This window comes from Acinonyx jubatus, chromosome B1 (genome assembly GCF_027475565.1).
Source record: "Acinonyx jubatus isolate Ajub_Pintada_27869175 chromosome B1, VMU_Ajub_asm_v1.0, whole genome shotgun sequence".
Taxonomy (NCBI): domain Eukaryota; kingdom Metazoa; phylum Chordata; class Mammalia; order Carnivora; family Felidae; genus Acinonyx; species Acinonyx jubatus.
In genome coordinates, this window is record NC_069382.1 from 74,052,898 (window position 1) to 74,073,358 (window position 20,461).

Sequence of the window (20,461 nt, forward strand, 5' to 3'; positions counted from 1 at the left end):
ACAAATAGTCTCAAGATAGTTCAGGGGAGGGTTTACCACAAAATGAGTTCAGCAAAGGTTAGGTTGTGCTGCCACATGAATTATTTAAAAAAAAAAAAAAAAAAAAAAAAGGTTTTCCAAGCTTTTTGAATTTCTGACTTGAGGATAAGGGATTATGGATGAGTATATCCACACTACAGAAAACTATGCAGCCCTGTGAAAAAAATCAAATATGCCTCTGCGCTAACACAAATATGCCTTTGCGCTAACAGGCCACAGTGTTGGATGGAGAAAGCACCTAATGGAACAACTTGCAAAGGCAACTTTACATTGTGCACATACTGACTTGGGAGAGGGATGGTAGAGGCGACCTTCGCCTGTCAAGCAGCAGCACCCCACCTCTCATTACCCACAGTCCTTCGTGATGACTTCATCTCTGGTTAGGAAATGCCATAGAAATAGTTTATGAGAATTGATTGTGATGTAGGAATATTTTTAACTATGAATTTATTTACATTATTTATGAGACAGAGAGAATGAGTTCACCTCTGCAAACTGCCTACATGGATGGGACGGACAGTAACTAAAATACTATGCATAACTTGGGAGCTGAGATAGTACACCATGGAAATTTATTTAGGATACTAAATTAGGCTCCTCTCCCAGGGCAAGGGACACAAAACATGAAAAAACATACACTGGAGCCTCTACAGTAGACCTGAGACTTCCAGCTATCCTTCCCCATATCAAAGGAGAGGCCACAGGCTATTGGAGGTGAGTGCTCCCCCAGGAACTCCTCTAGAAACACCCCATTCTGGACTTCCTCATCTGCCTCGGGGGCTCCTGTCCTGCCACTCATGAGAGGCACCTTACTTCATCAACCACTGAGGCAGCCAACAGTCAGGGGAGAGATTGTTTACCCTCCCGCCTTGCCCTGCTTCCTTCCTAAACCTTTTCATTCTAAATGATAAAAAACCACAAAGAAGAAAATATTGGAAAGCAAGAAGAAAAATTAATTAGGGAGGAAATATTCTCCCTGGTCTCTAAATAGCCCTGGGAGAAACTGTCTGTAATGGATAAAAGTTAGGGAATTTTAGTTAGGGGTTGGAAATTCAAATCCAATACAGTAACATTCACTTTGCATTTTATTTATTCAGTAGTGACGGTATTGTTTTTTATCACAATAAGGATGTGTTCCTGACTTCATGATTTTAAAAAACCTCATATTTTAATTACAGGCATAATAGAGGGCAATATTAATTAATATACATAAAGTGCAATTAGTATTCTCTTTGCATGGCACCTTAACAAACATCCTTCCGTTTGGGCACTGTTTATTCAGCCTCCCGAGTCCAAGGCTCTGTCCTTGGCATAGAAGATACACCAGCGAACAAAGCAGGTCTGAACCTTACCCACAAGAAGCAGGCAAACCACTGTGGAGACAGCCATTAAACAAGCTATTGCACATTTAATGATTTGATTCCACTTCTGGTAAGTGCTATGAAGGAGTAGTACAGAGTGACCAGTGAGGTCCCTGTAACAGTCTCTGAGGTGGATCTCATTCTCAATTATGGATAAAGAGTTATCATTAATATTTGTAACATTAAGGTATGATAATTATAATAATGTAAAATATCCTGAACAAATAATCATGATAATTATCACTATTATAATAATGACTTGGGAAATTATTTTATATCAACTGGTCAATGAGGAAAAGCATGGGAATAAATGAGGAAGAAAGTCTAAATGTGTGAGAGAGTATAATTACTGCCAAAGAATTTCAATAGCAGCATTGTATTCCTTCATAGAGGAAAATGTCTCCATGTAGAGGCTTAGAGACCTTCAATACAAGACATCCACCCCACCTCCAGGACAGCAAGGTACTAAAAGAAAGACAACCTGGAAACAAACATGAGCTTTGTATTTTCCAAAGATATATCCTGTGTTTTCCAAGACAGATTTCATTTTGAACACTTGGTCCCTTTGTGCCCATTAACCACTAAAACAACCTGGAAATATCAATATTTTGAGGTTTAAACCACATCCAAGATGACCTCCTGAACCTAGAAGTAGCACAAAAGTCCCAGTCAGACCAAAAACGCTGTTTTGCAAAATAGTGCAGCACTAAATGGTAAAAGATGAACATTTTCTATCAAACCTGTTGCTCTAAACTAGAAACCCCATTACCATGGCTTCAAAGCTGCCATAATAAGGTATTCTTCAATTCTGTAAAATGAGAGCCCATGGAAATGGTACTTTCAGATGTAGAAACCTGGGCATCCCATCAATACATGTGATAAGTTGTTTCTTGCTTATCTCCCCACATGCACTGGCAACTCGTAACTCCACAAAGATTCTATGAACTAAATACTCTATGTGTCTCTTTACTCAGTGAAGAAAAACTCCTTGTAATTAGAATTCTAGGTGCATGGGTGTCTCCAGACAGTTCACAATGGAAAAGATACCAGTTGATTTATTATATGAAATGAGTGCATCATAAGGAATTCAGAGTGGTGTTAACGGGACAGCCAATCTTTGCTGGGACCTTAAGTTGCTTCGCTTTAATTTTTGCTGTCACACAACTGTTATAATAAAAAATTACGTTCTATTAAGGAGATGACGAATCTATGACACTTGTGCTACCACTGCCCCTTTCCCCACCATAGTAAACCTTTCACTCTCTAGAACAGACTTGGCTTAACAGAGAGTTCCAAGTAGCTACTCCCCATGAACTGAAGGAAACGCAAGAGTCAGAGTCATTTGCTAATCCTCACATAGACTATCTTACTTAACATTCACAATGCTGGGTTCTATGACACCAGCTGGATTCCATCAGACTTAAACTGTTGCCATTGTTAAGACCTATCTTTGGCACAAAAACAGACACATAGACCAATGGAATAGAATAGAAACCCCAGAATTAGACCCATAAAGGTACAGCCAACTAATCTTTGACAAAGCAGGAAAGAATATCCAATGGAAAAAATGGTGCTGGGAGAACTGGACAGCAACATGCAGAAGGATGAAACTAGACCACTTTCTTACACCATTCACAAAAATAAACTCAAAATGGATAAAGAACCTGAATGTGAGGCAGGAGACCATCAAAACCCTAGAGGAGAAAGCAAGAAAAAACCTCTCTGACCTCAGCCGCAGCAATTTCTTACTTGACACATCCCCAAGGGCAAGGGAATTAAAAGCAAAACTGGACTATTGGGACCTCATGAAGATAAAAAGCTTCTGCATTGCAAAGGAAACAACCAACAAAACTAAAAGGCAACCAACGGAATGGGAAAAGATATTTGCAAATGACATATCAGACAAAGGGCTAGTATCCAAAATCTATAAAGAGCTCACCACACTCCACACCCAAGAAACAAATAATCCAGTGAAGAAATGGGCAGAAAACATGAATAGACACTTCCCTAAAGAAGACATCCAGATGGCCAACAGGCACACGAAATGATGCTCAACATTGCTCCTCATCAGGGAAATACAAATCAAAACTACACTCAGATATCACCTCACGCCAGTCAGAGTGGCTAAAATGAACAAATCAGGAGACTATAGATGCTGGCGAGGATGTGGGGAAACGGGAACCCTCTTGCACTGTTGGTGGGAATGAAAAACTGGTGCAGCCGCTCTGGAAAACAGTGTGGAGGTTCCTCAAAAAATTAAAAATAGACCTACCCTAAGACCCAGCAATAGCACTGCTAGGAATTTACCCAAGGGACACAGGAGTACTGATGCATAGGGGCACTTGTACCCCAATGTTTATAGCAGCATTTTCAACAATACCCAAATTATGGAAAGAGCCTAAATGTCCATCAACTGATGAATGGATAAGGAAATTGTGGTTTATATACACAATGGAGTACTACGTGGCAATGAGAAAGAATGAAATATGGCCTTTTGTAGCAAAGGCCTTTTGTGGGTCGAACTGGAGAGTGTTATGCTAAGTGAGACTCTTAAAAACTGAGAACAAACTGAGGGTTGATGGGGGGTGGGAGGGAGGGGAGGGTGGGTGATGGGTATTGAGGAGGGCACCTTTTGGGATGAGCACTGGGTGTTGTATGGAAACCAATTTGACAATAAATTTCATATTTAAAAAAAATAAAAATTTAAAAATTAAAAATTAAAAAAATTTTAAACAAGACCTATCTTTGATATTGCTGAGGAATGTGAATGGAATGAGAAGAAAAATGAAGCTAAGGTCACTATCAAGTCAATTACACTGTTCACCTTCCTCAATTTCCACCAGTTGTACCATAAACAGACAAGATTACATTAGCCAGTCACTGACCTTATGGAGCGCAGGAGCCAAGACCGGTACCAAGAACCCATTGTAAATATAATTAACAAGCTGATTGCGAATCAAGGGGTGAGCCACCTAAGAGAGAAACGGGTAGTCATGAAAAAGACAAAGAGTTTAATCTTTAGGTCTTCTTAAAATCACACATTTCTGTGAACATCCTACATTAAAAAAGGAAATTCATATTTTGGCCATTGATTCCATGGTTAAAAAGTAATTCAGACTTCAAACCACTATGTAATTTTTTTCAGATGGTTTATTCCAGTATAAACAGCTTGGACTTTCAAACTTAAAAATTGGTAACTTTAGGGGTGCCTGTGTGGCTCGGTCACTTAAGCATCCGACTCTTGATTTTTGGCTCAGATCATGATCTCAAGGTTCATGGGATTGAGTCCTACGTTGGGCTCTGCACTGACAGCACAGAGCCTGCTTGGGATTCTCTCTCCCTCTCTCTCTGGCCCCCCACCCCATTCACACTCTCTCTCTCAAAATAAATAAATAAACTTCTGAAATAACTGATAATTTCAAGTTTCTACTTGAAAACAGATAGTGGATTGAATATGTATAAGGACACATAAATTAAAAGTAACAAACTATAAAGTATATTTTTGCCCCATAACTTCACCTATGTCCCATCTCAACTTCTGACTAATTAAAAAAAAGAGTACAACTACTAGAGTGGACAATTCAATACACTTATTTTGCTAGCAGAAAGAATTCATGTTAATGATGAATTTTCTGACATTTATACTGAGGGGAAGGCATGGAGAAAATCTTTTCATAAAAAATAAGATTCTGTTCAAAAGTTGAAAACATTACCAGAGGTACAACTCTTCCTATGTTTGATTTTTAAAATGTATTTAGCATGGATAACACTTTACTAATATCTTTTATGAGTAATCTTTTCAGTAATACCTCCAAACAAAAAAATCTTAAAACTATATGGCCTCAATTTCAAAATATAGCATGAAATATATCATTTCTCTGTCTTTAACCATGCCTGTTAGCTTTTACTTCTCGTTCTTAAAAAAAATAATAATAATAATAAAATCAAACAATAAAGTGAAAAGCAATTTCTAGGGAAGTAAAGCTAGATCTTTAAATTACTGATAATCTCTCTCTGTGTGTACATTTGGGAAGGAACTAATAATTTCATCTTTTTTATTTCCACACACTTCTGCAAGAAATGTTGATAGACTGTAATATTAAAGGGGAAAAAAAAAACCCTGAAGATGTAATCCATTTATCTTATATATAAATAAAACTTCCTTTGACTTAGCAATAAAAATGAGATAGGAACTAAAGTAATTTACTTTCATTTTCTTCCAGAAGCTATTTCTTTATTTGGTAGATAAACAGATTATAACTAACATTTTTCACCTTATAATCAACATAAGGAAAACTTGATTTCTTAATAAATCCAATATGAAGGTAATATCTGTATTGTATAGAAAGAAAACATTTTTTATGAAAAACCACTACATCCTTAAATATATATAAAATCTGATTTTTATTGAAAGCAGTGACAAGAAATCTGAAGGTAAAAATCTAATCAAGGAGCCAAATATACTAGAGTTCAGTGGTTGTTTTTTCCCCGAAGCAGACCAATTTCAAAGCATAGATTTAATTTGTGTTGCTAAGAAGATGCTTAACTTCTTCTAAATTCAATTGGGATAACAATATTCTTTATGTAGCATGCACCATTAAGCAAAATAAAGTGTTTTCCTTTGTATACTCCCAAGAAGACCTTGAAGTAAGAGTAGTATAATTTGGTGTACTTAGAAGCCTAAAAATATCTATTTAATGAGTGAAGCATTGAACTTATTTTTGATGGTTAAGTGGATAATCAAAACAGAATTAACACTTTTTATAAGGAAGATAAAGAAAACCTACTTATTTTCTTCTCAATTAAAACTTCCCCCAAACCTATAAACTAACATTTTTGTTCATTCAAGGACATTCAGTACGCTTAAAATAAAGCAGCAATATTCCATAAACATTAAAATTTTAAAAAGGAATGCTGATGAACTATCTTCCGCAGTGCTTGTATCCTGAATGCACCAGCACAAAGGGCTCCTCTACTGTGCTCCAGTACCCACCTGTATGACGGCATTGCAAAACTCCAGGGAGTTCATGAACTGAACGAGAGCAGGGAGTAGGAGCCAGTCGTCCTTCAGAAGGCAGTGCCATTCCTCACCTTTCTCTTCGAGCTTTGTAGGCAGGGAAGAGTAGAGACCACTGAGCCCGGTTGCAAGTACCTGTGTTCAGATATAAAAATAAGCTCTTTTCCAAAGTTCTTAGCCTGTAACTCATAGCTGCCTGGTGATGCTAATGCCACTTGTCCAAAGACCACACTCTAAGCACCGAGGCTATTCAAATATTCAAAAATATCAGCTAGCTAGGAAGGACTCAACAGGTGAAGGGTTCAACTCCAGCCGAGGACACAGCAGCACCAGAGGGATTCAGCTGACACATGCACAGTTAATACAGGCTGCTTATCTCTTATATGCCAGGCATACGCTCAGCTGGGGGTACAGGGAGTGGAGGGAGACACATGCGGAGATGAAGAAAACATGAGTCTGCCCACAAGGTGTTTGGGAGAGAGGCGGATCCATATACAATGCATTACAGTACAACACACTAAGTTCAAATCCAGAGAAAGACTAAGGCAATCCAGGACAGAAGATCGCACAGGTAGGAACCATGAGTAGCCTTATGAGAAAAATTCATGCAGACGTATTAAAGGTCATGACCGATACACACATGTTTACAGTTTAGAAAGCACCTTAATCTGATCTCCACAAATTATAGCAAGAAGTGGAGGTCATGGGCCAGTTATATGTGATGATGATCAGCTAAGGTGGGTCTAAGCTGAAGCATCAGCAATAAGAGAAGAGAGGAGGAAATAGAGCTGAGTATCATGTGTCAGGTGGCTGTGAGAGTGCACTAGGTAGGCCTCTATCAATCCAGTAGTAATCCAAAGGTCACAGGGTTTATTTACATCCTCTCTCAGTGCTAACATGAAACTTTCAGCATTTGGGCTTAGTCAGTGAGGGTGAATGAGAACTCAAATTTGTCAGGTTATCCAGCTTGGTCTTTAAGAAAATAGCGATCCTCTTTTTTTTTTTTTCAAAGAGAGAATGTGAGCAGGGGAGGGGCAGAGAGAGAGAGAGAGACAGAGACAGAGAGACTTAAGCATGCTCCATGCCCATCGGGGAGCCCAAAGCAAGGCTCATTCTCACACTATGAGATCAAGACCTGAGCTGAAATCAAGAATCAGATGCTTAACCGACTGGGCCACCCAGGCACCCTGGTGATGCCTTTAATAGAGATAGAAATGTAGGAAACACATTTACAGTGGGTACCTATTGATTTTATCTTGCAGAGTATAAGACCAAGGAAAACTATTAATTTCACAGTACTAGAGGCCTCCCAATTGGGAACTGATGCCAGCTAAACAGCACCTTAGAGATCCCAATCTGGCAGCCATGCAAAGAACAGGCAGGAGTGGCCCAGAACGGGTGCAACGAGGTCATCTATAGAAGGCACTGCTCCAGGGTAAATGCTAAGTTTACAAGGAATTCAAATCAGATTGAACACTCAAGGAAACGTTCAATCCTGAGTGAGCCCCAGAAAAGAAAGAGTGAAGTATTCATTGATCTGACCGTCTAATAAGAGATGAACAGGCCAATTACAATAGCGCAATAAATACTCAAAATATGTAAGAGAAAAAATATAGTGCTCTGGATATACAAAAGGCTCTTACTCTAGACTTGGGGGGCTGAGAGCATGAAATGTTCTCAACAGAACTGATATCCAAGCTGCTGAGAAATCAATAGGAGTTACGCCAAAAAAGAGCCTTGGAAGGAAGACTATTTCAAGCAGCGGATGTACAAAAGCTCAAAGGGGTAAGAAAAGATGGCATCTTCCAGGAACTAAGAGAAATACAGCATTACTGGAATGTAAAGATAGAGGTAGAAAGAACCAGGCAGATTCAGATCCTATAGGGTTTTGGAGGCCAGGGAAAAGAGCTTGAGGGACACCCCGATGGGGAGCCTAGTAGACAGATGTGTGCTTCTGGCGCTCAGGAGTGGGATCTGGACCAGACGTGGAGATCTGGAGTCATCCATTTGTAGATGGTGGTACCTCAAGCCATCAAGACCAGAGAGAGGAGGGAAGGCAGTTCAGACAGATGAGATATGACAAAATAATCCAGGGCTTGGCATCAGAACCAGAAAGTCAGAAGAAAGTATGGAAACAGGTATGCTGAACTTGGAAAAATTATCTGCCAACTCATTGCTGTCTCTCCTTTTCTCTTGTCCTGTTCCCACAGCACTCTCCCATCCCTCTGTGGAACAGTCATCTTTCTGGTCATCTTTATTAGGTGATTGGCTATTTTCTCCAGTTCATCTGGTCTGACTTATTCACTGCTCTTTCCCCAGCACCAGCCTTCCATAGTGCCTGGCCAACGTCGGTGTTCTAGAAATATGTGTAGGTTGGGTGAATGAATCTGAACTCTGAGCAAAGTCTTGGAAAGAAAGACATAAACATTTAGCAATGAAGGTTTGGAGTCTTGTTCTTAAGACTATGCAATACTCATTATTCTGCAGAACATTTTCATCCATGTTTCTCTGCCACTCTGAAGAAGACAGCACAGGCATCCTCTGGCTCCACTTTCTGTAGGCCAGAACAAAGTAGGCCTCTGTGTCCAGCTATCACATGGCACTGTCCTTCTGCACAGGCAGGCTTCTGTTTGCATCTGAACCATGCCCTTCTCAGAATACTCTTTTTGAAAAGTGAATACTAGGGCACCTGGGTAGCTCAGTCGGTTAGCATCTGACTCTTGGTTTCAGCTCAGGTCAAGAACTCGCAGTTCGTGAGTTCGAGCCCCATGTCAGGCTCTGTGCTAACAGAGTGGAGCCTGCTTGGGATTCTCTCTCTCCCTCTCTTCCCCCCCCCCCACCCCTGCCCCTCCCCCACTCGCTCTCTGTCGCTCTCTCAAAATAAATAAATAAGCTTAAAAATTTTTTTTCTTAAGTAAAATATTAGGTATGTGTTATTTTTAATTACTGTCAGTGATGTATGTAATTTGAAAATTAATGTTGCTGTAATTATATTGATATACTGAATAGCTATTCCCAGCTTTTTAGTCAGACAAATTAGGCCTGTCTATGAATTCATCTTCAAAGCCTCAAAGTGGTTAAGGAATCGGGAGTATGCAGAATTAAAGCCTTTGTACTGCGGTTAATTTAGCATGAGTTAGCAAATGTAATTGATTTTTAAAATGTGACATCAAGATTAGATTTCCCTTCAAGGAGAATTCTCCATCTCTGTTCTCCCTTGCCAGAGGTTCCAAATTTGTAACAGGCAACTCACTCGGGTCACATTCAAAACTGGAATTAAAATGATTTGTTTGGGTATGTTGACAAGGAGTTAAATACTTTAAATAGGGGACATTCTTCTTTGGGACAACAAATGCCCTGATTTTGAAAAAGAGATAAATGCACAATCTCGTTTACTGTTTGTTTCCAGTACTTTAACATATTATCTGGCTTGAAGGTGTTCACTTGAGTGAGTGAATGAATGCATCAATAAAGGTCATTATAAACAAAAAGGAGAAATACATATACTCTTGACGCCTCCCATGTTGAAATGGTTCACCTGTTTTTCTCAGGGCCCTTCATACTCCACTGTGGGCTTCTCTCCCAGATGCGCCCCCCTGCCCCCCCACACCGCCCGACTCCCACTCTCTCCCATGGCGTCAGCTGGTGTCTCTGCATGAAGACCTCAGATTCTCAATCTACAGGCCTGTAGTCTGTTGTGGAGTTGGATGTGTTATTCATAGTGAGTGCTTCTAGCATCTGATACTCAACATACCTGACTGGACAGATCATCCACACCTCCAGAGTGGACTAGAATGAACAAGTCAGACCGGGTGAGCCAGAGAAGACAGCCAACAAACTAACAAATGCAAGAAACACGAATGCTCTATAGAGGGACTCAGGGGGTGCTGTGGGAACAGTAGAAGGGAAAAGGAGAGGCAACAATAGGTTTTGCAGATCATTTTCCCAGTAGTTTAATGACATAATCTATTTATTTTTATATTTCATTTTTAACGTAAAAATTTAAAAAAACATAGACATTCAACAGTTAAACATAAAATACCCATCTATTATTTGAGCCTTTTATGATCCTCTCTACAAAACAAACAAAAAAAAAAAGTAATTTTAAAACATAGTATTTATTCCCAGCCCATTAAAGTGTTAACTCAGTATTTCTAATTTATCTTCTCTCAAGAGTCTCCTTAAAAGAAAGCTAATCACCATATAAAATCATAAGGATAACAACAGTTTAAAACAACAGCGTGCCTGGGTAGCTCCGTTGGTTAAGCGATCAGGTCATGATCTCGCAGTTCGTGAGTTTGAGCCCCATGTCAGGGCTCTCTCACACATATTCTCTTTCTCTCAAAAACTTTAAGAACAAAATAAAATAAAAAGCAAACCACTTCCCTGACAGCAGGGCAGTATGGGACTTGTTGCAACTGTGGATTTTAGTATCAGACTAACACGGTTTCAAACCTGACTTTGCCATTTACAGAGGTTTCTAAGGTTCAGCTTCTTCAGTGAACTGGTGAAAGAATTAAAGACAATACGCATGTACAGAGATGGGCATCGTGGCTTACACACAGCAGTGTTTCCAGTGGAGGTGAGGAAAGAGGACATGCACAGAGGGCAGAACAATTCAGGGAAGGTCCATCATTAACTTTAAACACTAATGGTACCTGGTTAATTTTAGCAAAAGAAAAAGATTTCTAGAAGATGACTTTAGTCTGAAGCTAGCAGCAAAACAGCTGGTGGGGACCATTTGATACAACTTGCCAAAATAAAAAAGCTCATAAATTTTGGAGAGGAGATAAATAACTTTCTATCAGTGGCTGTGTACCTACAGGTTGCTTACTTCAATTTGCATTTCCTGATTTACATATATGCAGCTTTCTACTTTGGCCAATATATAACAAGTGACGAAGACATAACCATCAATATTTGGTTACAAAAAATCAAAAGTGATAGGGTCACATATATAGTTGCCCATCCAACATTTGTCAGTACTAAACTGTACCCTAGAGTATTCTCATTCTCCTCCTTTTCTGGGAGAGCACGTCTTGTCAGTGGAGGCAGCGGAACGAGCTCTTCCTAAAAACTACAACACAAAAGTTTCCAAAATGTGGTCCAGTTTCCTGAAAGAGTCATTACTCTTCCCAAAGCCTGATGCTAACACACTTTGACAATCATACTAATTACAGAAAGCTTTTTGTCAATTGTGGTCCTTAGCTGGATGGCTAACAGAGTACGCTTTTATCATCAACATAAAGAGTTCTTTTTTTTTTTTAATTATGTTGTCAGATGTAATTATAGAAAACTGGGTACAAATGAGATTATGGGATCTATCCTGAGGGGCAACTTGGCACAACGGACCTCTGTGTTCCACTCTAGCAAATAAGGTCAGCTGGAGCTGTTGTTGTCCCTCCAATTTTAATGAACTGTACAGTGTTTTAAAACACGTTTTTATAAAAGCAACAATTACTCAGTGAATTCTGCTTATAACACATAATAAGTGGGTATATAAACATTAAAAACTGCTCCATTCTAGTGATATGTTTACATTTTGAAGTATAAAATATTACAAACATAAAACCTAAAAACACCTCCAAGACTTAACATATTTTAATATTTTGCCATAATTTATTCAGAGTGCTCTTTATTTTTTCAAAAAAAAACCCCAAAAAACAAAAAAAAACAACCACATTACAAATAGAGCTAAAGCCTACTCCAATCATTTCTCCTTCCTTCATCCCCAGAAATAACCACAATTTTGAACTCAGTACATATTATTCCTGGGCTTGGTCTTATACTTTCGCTGTATACATATGTGTCCAAAAAACAGTCTATACTAAAATTTTGTGAGTTAAAACCTTATGTAAAATTTATGTAAATACTAACATGCTATATGAAACCTCTTTCTACTTTTTCTACTCAACATGTTTTTAGATTACTGATGTTCACACATGTGGATCTAGTTACATGCTAATACATGTGATTCATTCATTTTGAATCCTGAGTAGTATTCCATTGAAAAAGAATAAACCATTCATTTATCTTTCCCTTAATGTATTTGTTTTGCTCTTCCTCAAATCACTATTCTATTGAATATCTTTGTGTGTGTACCCTTGTAAACATGTGCCAGATTTCCCTGGGGCAGATATCTAGAAGTGAAGACAAGATCACATAGTATGTAAATATTCCATTTTATTAAATATTGCCATACAGCTTTCCTGCATTATTGTACCTATTTATATTCTCAAGAGTTGTTTTTTCTCACCCTTGACAGCACTTGGTGTTAACAGATGTCCAACAGTTAGCCAACTTGATGAGCATTATCTGGTGTCTCACTGTGGGTTCAATCTGCATTTTCCCTGATGCTACTGAAGATGAGAATATTTTCATATGTTTATTGGCTTTGGGTGTCTTCTGGGAACTGTCCATTCATATCCTTTGCTCCACACTGGGTGTGGAGCCCGATGGGAGGCTTGAACTCACAACCCTCAGATCAAGACCTGAGCTGAGATCAAGAGTTGGACACTTAACCAACTGAGCCATGCGGGCCTCCTTTGCCCTTTTTTCTAATGGGCTGTTTCATTGTTTTCTTATTAATTTGTAGCATTACATATATTTTTGTGTATTTGGGGTTCCAATCACATACGCAGTTATGTGTATTACAAATATCTTCTCCAAATCTGTGTTTTTGTTCTTAATTCCAGTCGCTTCCTATGGTTCATGCATTATAGGAAGGCTTCATATAATGAACAAAGTGCTGCTTAAGCACAAGGGTCCTTGAGTCAGGTTGCCCCAGTTCATATCCCGACTTCATCTCTTACTAGCCATGAGGCCTTTTATAAATTTACTTACTGTCACTGTGCCTCAATTTCTTCATCTATAAAAAAGGGTATAATACTAGTACTTACAGTTGTGAGGACTAGATGATTTAATACATGTAAAGCATGAAGAACAGTATCGGCCATACAGTAAGTTCTCAACAAATACGTTACTGTTACCATTATTCATAATCATCTGTTATTCCTGGTATTTTACACACATTTATAGGACTTTTAGCAGTGATTTGTCATGTTCCATGAAGAATCCTATTGGGATTTTGATTTAAGTCACATTAACACTTCATAAATTACACCTTACATTTGCAAGGGGGCAATGTTACTTTTACCTGGAGAGAGATAAAGTGATCACCACTTTAACCAATAAGTAATCAAGTGTAGCATCACAAAAGTGAGACGACCCAACACATGCTTCTTGATATAATGCAATAAGAAGTGTATCACATCATCTGTAAAGTATTCTTACAAATTTACCCTGAATTTAATCAAGCACTTAGACCTAACTTCCAATTTGCGGGACATACAGGTGATAGGGACAAGTTAAACTACATAAGAAACAAACCCAGAGTATGTAGGACATTCAACAAGACAATGGCTTCTCTTAAAAAGTCACTGTCATTGAGGAAAAAAGTGGCAGGTTGTTATAGATTAATAGTGACTTAAAGAGATATGACAGGGGCGCCTGGGTGGCTCAGTCGGTTGAGCGTCCAACTTCAGCTCAGGTCATGATCTCACGGTCTGTGAGTTCAAGCCCCGCATCGGGCTCTGTGCTGACAGCTCAGAGCCTGGAGCCTGCTTCAGATTCTGTGTCTCCCTCTCTCTCTTCCCCTCCCCTGCTCATGCTCTGTCTCTGTCTCAAAAATAAATAAAAACATTAAAAAAAAAAAAGATATGACAATCAGAGATGTACCTTGTATCAGACTCCAGTTTGAAAAAAAAAACCTACAAAAATCATTCGAGGCATAACTGAGAAACTGGTTATTAGATCCTATTATGGAATTACTGTATAATTTTCTTAGGTATAATAAAGGCATTGTGGTTATGCAGGAGAGTGTCCTTATTTATAGGAGATTCATACTAAAGTATTTAATGTCTGTAACTTAATTCCAAATGTCTACATCTCCATTCCAAATGGTACAGCAGAAACAAAAAACATAGATGATAAACATAAATATTAACAATTTTGAATGTAAGTCGTGTGTATTTGGTGATCATTTCGGTATTCTCCCAAGTTTTCTGTATTTTACCTTTTTTATAATAAAAGGTTGTAAATCATAAGTGGCATTAACTTTATGGACTGATTTTCAAGAAAGTGTCATCTACACGGTATCTACAAACTAAACAGTTTTCCATTTATTTAGGTCTTCTTTTATACTGATTAAAAAAGTTTTATAATTTTCTCTGTAAAACCCTTTTCACAGATTTGTTAAGATTTATTCAAGATACCTTAGAATTGTTTGCTTTTGCAGATAATATCTTTTCTTAATTGCCTTTTGCATACTGATCTGGAGAACCACCTGAATATTTTGATGATTTGTTTCAATGGCTGTGCTCCTTCTTTAACAGAACTACCCAAAACAATTCAAATAAGCCCAAACCCAAACCTCTGTATAGGTCCCTCACAAAACTATTTTTAGTAAGCTTCTGCCTCCACAGCATTGCTCATATCCAGCCCTTCTTTGTCATTCTCATCCCTATCATTCTTGTTTCTAGACCCTAATGTATCTCCCGACCTCCTCAGCATCTCCCCATCTTGAGCAAACTCACCTATCTTACCCAGTTTAAACTCCTAAAAGAATTCTGATTCTACCGTGTTATTGCTCAAATTTCTTCAAGAGCTCTCTGAACTGAACAGAGCAAATGAGATAGGCAGACTAATGCCCACCCGCACCCACACACCCACACTGTTCGCTTCTAATCCCTGAACCTGTGAATGTAATAGGTTACATGGCAAAGGGGAATTAAGGTTGCTCATCAGCTGATGGTTAAATAAGGAGGTCATCCTGGATAATCCAGGTAAACCCAAAGTAAATTGCAAGGCTCCTTCAAAGTAGAAGAGGGAGGCGTGACTACAAAATGGTGTTCAGAGAGATACAATGCTGCTGACTGCACAAGTGGAGGAAGGGGCCACAGGCCAAGGAATGTGGGAGGCTTCTAGAAGCAGGACAGGGCAGAGAAGTGCACTCACCACGAGAGCCTCCAGAAAGGAGGCTGCCAAGGCAGGAGCCCTGCCAAGATCTCCATTTTAGCCCAGTGACACCTGCTGGACTTCGAACCTACAGTAAGCCAATACTACCGTAAGATAATGAATCTGTGTTGCTTAAAGACACCAGAAGAAATAAAAAAGTAATACAGCAATGTATTTCAAAGGTGCTTAGATTCAGGTAAGAAGTTCCATTTTTGCCGATGATAATATATTCTTTAAAAAGAGTTTACAAGAAACCGCACCGTTGAAGGCAGTAAGGAAGGGAGATTTAATATGTTGGCACAGATGGAAGGGAATCAGCTCCTTACTTCCCATCTGACTATCACTCTTTCTACAATTTCTAATTCTACTGGTCAGAACCCAGAAGAGACACATGGTACCCTGAATTTCTGAACTGTAGTTCTAATTTTCAAAATTTTTATCCATCTGTTTGCCCCAAAATATTCACCACATACTAGGTGATCCTGGTTTATTAGTAAAAATAAGAATTTAGTAGCATGAAAAAGATTATTGCTTTTGAACCTCAAAGCAAAATACAGTATATTATTCACTAGGGTTGCTATTAGCATTTTGGGCAAGTCGGTTCTTTACTGTGCAAGACTGTTCCACAAACTACCAGACATTAAGCATCCTTGGCCTCTGAACACTAAATGCCAGTTGACCTCCCTCCACAGCCACCTCATGTCCCTATGACAACAAAGGACACCCCACAGACATTCCTAACTGCCCTCCCCCCAGTCAAGAACTACTCATACAGTGTTCGTTAATAATGAATCTAATCTACTTATGGCAACTTGCCTGGCCTATTTCAATAAAACTCATTAATGGTCTTACTATTCCAGCAGAATCAGGCATACTTAAGACAGTACAGTTTATAAAGAAATATAATGAGGTGACTGTAAGAAGAACAACCAATTGGAGCACCTGGATGGCTCAGTCAGTTAAGCGTCCCCTCAGGTCATGATCTCTTGGTCATGGGATCAAGTCCTGTGCCCCACCCCACACTGAGCGTGGAGTCTGCTTAGGATTCTCTCCCTCTGCCCCTCCCCCACTTATGCATGTGTGCACTCTCTGTCCCTCTCTCAAAAAATAAAATACAAAATTTTTAAAAAGAACAGACAATGGAAATAGACTGGGAGTGTTTACTGAGTTGGGAAAATAAAATTAGCTGTTGCCCAACATCCCTGACAAATCAGATGATATAAATCTGCCATTCAAATGCCCCTTCCAAAGACAACACTAACACCAAAAACTAATCAGAGCCCTAAGGTATCTTAAGAGCCTCAGACAGCTCCCATTATTTTCTGGAACTGTGACCACGATTGGATCTATGCTACACCAACACCTGCAAAGGACCTCACACTTTCTTTGTCACCATGTCGATGATCACGAAGCTATACAGAGTGAAGTATTTCTTGCTACCTCAAACTGTAAATACGTATTTATTTTTATAAATAAAATCAGTGCTTTGTGTCTATAATCATCTGATCATTATCTTGCTGAGAAATAAACTGACCTGTGAAACCAGCTGAGCAGTCTCACAGCGTGCCATGATTCTACAGTGCAAGATCAACTTGAAAAGCTAAGAATATAGAAAGTGCACGTTCTACCAATCACTCAGGATATGTTCATAGTAAAAAACCAAAATAGTTCCTAACCCAACAGAAATGAAACATGAAATGGTAACACATAGAGTTTCCTCTGTTGGCTTATTTAGAGCTGACAATGCTCAGCCAAATAGCTTTTCAACTTAGATTGCTCCCTCCAAAAGATTTCCTCCAAACATCTTTCCGTAGAAGGTGCCAAGTACAACTTGCTGAAAAGAAAGGTATAAAAAAAAGTATTTACCATTAGCACGAGAGAGGAAAAGCGGAGTGGGTGGAAAGCATGCCAACGAGAGGGACTTACTGGACAAAAGTAGGTGTTCTCCACAATGTGATTGGCCACCATGCTGTTCTCAGCAGACAGAGACATGATGAAAAGCAAAGCATCCCGGGCCTGCTGACCCACTGTCCCCTCTCGGTGAATGAAGGGAATCAGAAGGGAGAAGATGAGGAAGTTGGCTGCCCCTTGGTCCTCACTAGTGTGGAAGAAGAGTTCCAGAATAGATGGATCTTTGGCAAGGATGGAACAAAGCTGATTGAGGAGGACAACCAGCTTCCCCTCCACGGCAGGGGTGCTTGTTCCCGAACAAGAGCTCAGCAACATCATCAGGGGCTTCAGGATGGGCTTGTGGTGCAACAGAGGCTGGTGCGACTGAGTGACCAACATCTCGTACATCTTTAGCTGCTCGATTTTAGTCTCATCAGTAAATTCCCTCCGCAAGCTCCAAAGGAAGAGTTTCTCCATGATGTTCTCGGAGACCACAAATTCCAGAATCGGCCCCATCGCAGCATCCTTGGCTTGCTCTTCAATTAGCAAGAAGAGCATGTGTTCTACATAATTCTGCACGGCACTGGCCTCATCTGGAGGGATGGATCCATATTTTGCCTGGGTGTTCTTCAAGGGGTCGTGCTTCTCTAAGATCTTCACAACCTGTAACCAATTCAAACATTTGTCATCCATCTCATGTTTACCATAATTACAATACACACCACCCCTGACTGCGCCTTATCTTTCATGGAAAATGCAGGAGCCATGGCCCAAAACAAGATAAATATGAGCACTGTGTTTGCCTCTCTCTCTCTCTCTCACAAGAATAAAATGAAGTGGTTAAACTATAGAAAGCAGACATTTGAAGATGTTCCTTTAAAATTGTTATAAATTTGGGCAACCTAAACGTCAGAGAAAGTAGTATAGTTTAAAAAATTAAGCTACTTGTGTTCATGAGCCTATTATGAATACTACTGAGCAAAATGAAAAATTGTAAGTGATATATTAGATGAAAAATAAAGTCTTTATATATAGTCAGATACATCATTATCAACTATGTCAAAAACATACATGAAAAAAGATCGAAAAATATATATGAAAAAATAATAATCACTTTTGTGTTCAAAGTGATGATAAATTTTCACTTTTTTTCTGCACTGTCAAAAATATCACTTTTTAATTTTAAAATACATTAAATAAGTAAGACTACCCATGTTCTACAAATAGATTTGGAGGTTCCAACAGGAAAACACGGCTCCTTCGCACGCCCTCGACTGAACATCCCTCCCTCCTCTACTTGGATGGACACATTCTCCCACCAAGCATGCAAGGTTAGTAAGGATGAAAGGAAACTGATGAACAAGGGATACATACCTAGCACAATCACCCCTAGCATATGGCATATGATGAAACTAAAAAAAATGAAGGTGTGAACTTTGCATTTTTTAAAACCAGAAAAAGTTCTGGGATGACCATTTACTAAGTAAATCCCTAATGCAGCAAGTTTCTGTTTGAAGTGATAAAAAAGAGTTTTGGAAATAGTGGAGACAGTTGCACAACATTGTGAAGGTAGCCAAGGCCATTGAACTACGCATTTTAAAAAGGTTAAGATGAGGGGCAGCTGTGTGGCTCAGCCAGTTAAGCATCCAACTTCAGCTCAGCTTGTGGTTCACGACTTTGAGCCCCACGTTGGGCTCTGTGCTGACATGACAGCTCATGATTCTGTGTCTCCCTCTGTCTCTGACCCTCTCCCACTTGTGCTCTCTCTTTCTCTCTCTCAAAAATAAATTTATAAATAAATAAATAAATAAATAAATAAATAAATAAGAAAGTTAAAAAGGCTAAGATGGCAATCTTTGTTATATATGTTTTACCACCGCAAAGAAAAAAAATCTATTGACGGTAAAATATAAATAAATCCCCAATTAGGTCATGCGATGTCCTGGTGTTTTTCTCCCTTATGACTGCTGCCTACTGAATGCTTCCTACCTCTCTCTGCCCATCAGTACTTACCTCTACTTTAGGACCTAGAAATTAAAAGAATTTCCTATCTCAACTCCCATGTAACTTTATGACTTGGAATTTCTACAATATCCATTCAATTGACTTCCCTTAAAATGTATGCATATTCTAATAATAATTTTTAGACAACCCAGCACCCTAGCAATGAATTTATACTTGTTCCTTTTTGCCTTTCTGAACTGCACGCTATGGGGATTATGTTTGTCTTTTGCAGTACCCTCCTGGCCCAGTTCTATAACGTGCTGTTACACGCTCTATATTTAGGTTATAGAATTTTTGCAAGTCACTGGGGAAGCTGGCAAAAGTACAATGCTATGTCAGCATGCATGAGAAATGAGAAAAATGTATTTCCCCAGGAAAGGTCTAAGTTTTTCTCCTGTCAGAAACAAGGCAAATGAGCCTTTATAGACCAAGCAAGTGTATCCTCATAGAATGAACAGAATTCTACAGAATCTGGAATCTCTATCAACCTTCATTATGAAATGAATAATGCTGTCACAAAGAAAAAAAATGACTGCAACACCCCTGAGTTGACATTTTCAATGAGAAAGGCCTTGGGTTCGCAGCTACCCAGGTGGCACCTGGCTTAATGACTCAGCCCCAGCACATCCACTGGACGGACATCTCTCCTTCGCTCCCTGCCAGACTCCGGAGATCCCCCAGCTTCCCCCAACCTCCAAGAAGTCCTCCAGAATTCCTCAGAGGCCTGACTACCTCACTGGCAGAAATGTTGGGATCTGGCTGTCCTTTCCCTCTGCTCTGGCCTTGACAACATCTCCCAGCATGGGACCACAGTACCTCACTTGTCCAAAAGGGGCCTCCACCTCAACACGTATGTTCTCGAGCCCCCACAGCTTGAACTTCAAGGTTCCACATTCTGAAGACTAAATCAGCAACACGCTTTCTCCCAGTTCCATAATTTCAAAGTCCACATATTGAGTTTACTTATGAGAACTATCTATACAGGTAGGCCTCAGGGTAGAAATGTAATTACACTTCTCATGTGTGCTCAGACTGTCTAAACTGTCTAAAATTGATCCTATGCTTTATACACTGTTAGTGGTGGGGCAAATTAGCTCCATCTTTCTGGAAAACAATTTGGCAATCTGTATCAGAA

The 20,461-nt window shown here is 39.3% G+C and overlaps 1 protein-coding gene across 5 annotated transcripts in view; it reads right to left on the reverse strand.

Annotated features, from left to right (window-relative positions):
- Positions 1–20,461, reverse strand: part of FHIP1A (FHF complex subunit HOOK interacting protein 1A) — a 242,186-nt gene that overhangs the window by 59,828 nt on the left and 161,897 nt on the right. For all 5 annotated transcript variants that reach the window (XM_015081392.3, XM_015081397.3, XM_053216866.1 and 2 more), the window contains 3 exons: positions 17,359–17,985; positions 6,394–6,552; positions 4,286–4,372 (listed from right to left, as the gene is read on the reverse strand). In XM_015081392.3, the coding sequence (XP_014936878.2) occupies positions 4,286–4,372; positions 6,394–6,552; positions 17,359–17,985 (873 nt within the window). The remainder of the gene's footprint in view (positions 1–4,285; positions 4,373–6,393; positions 6,553–17,358; positions 17,986–20,461) is intronic.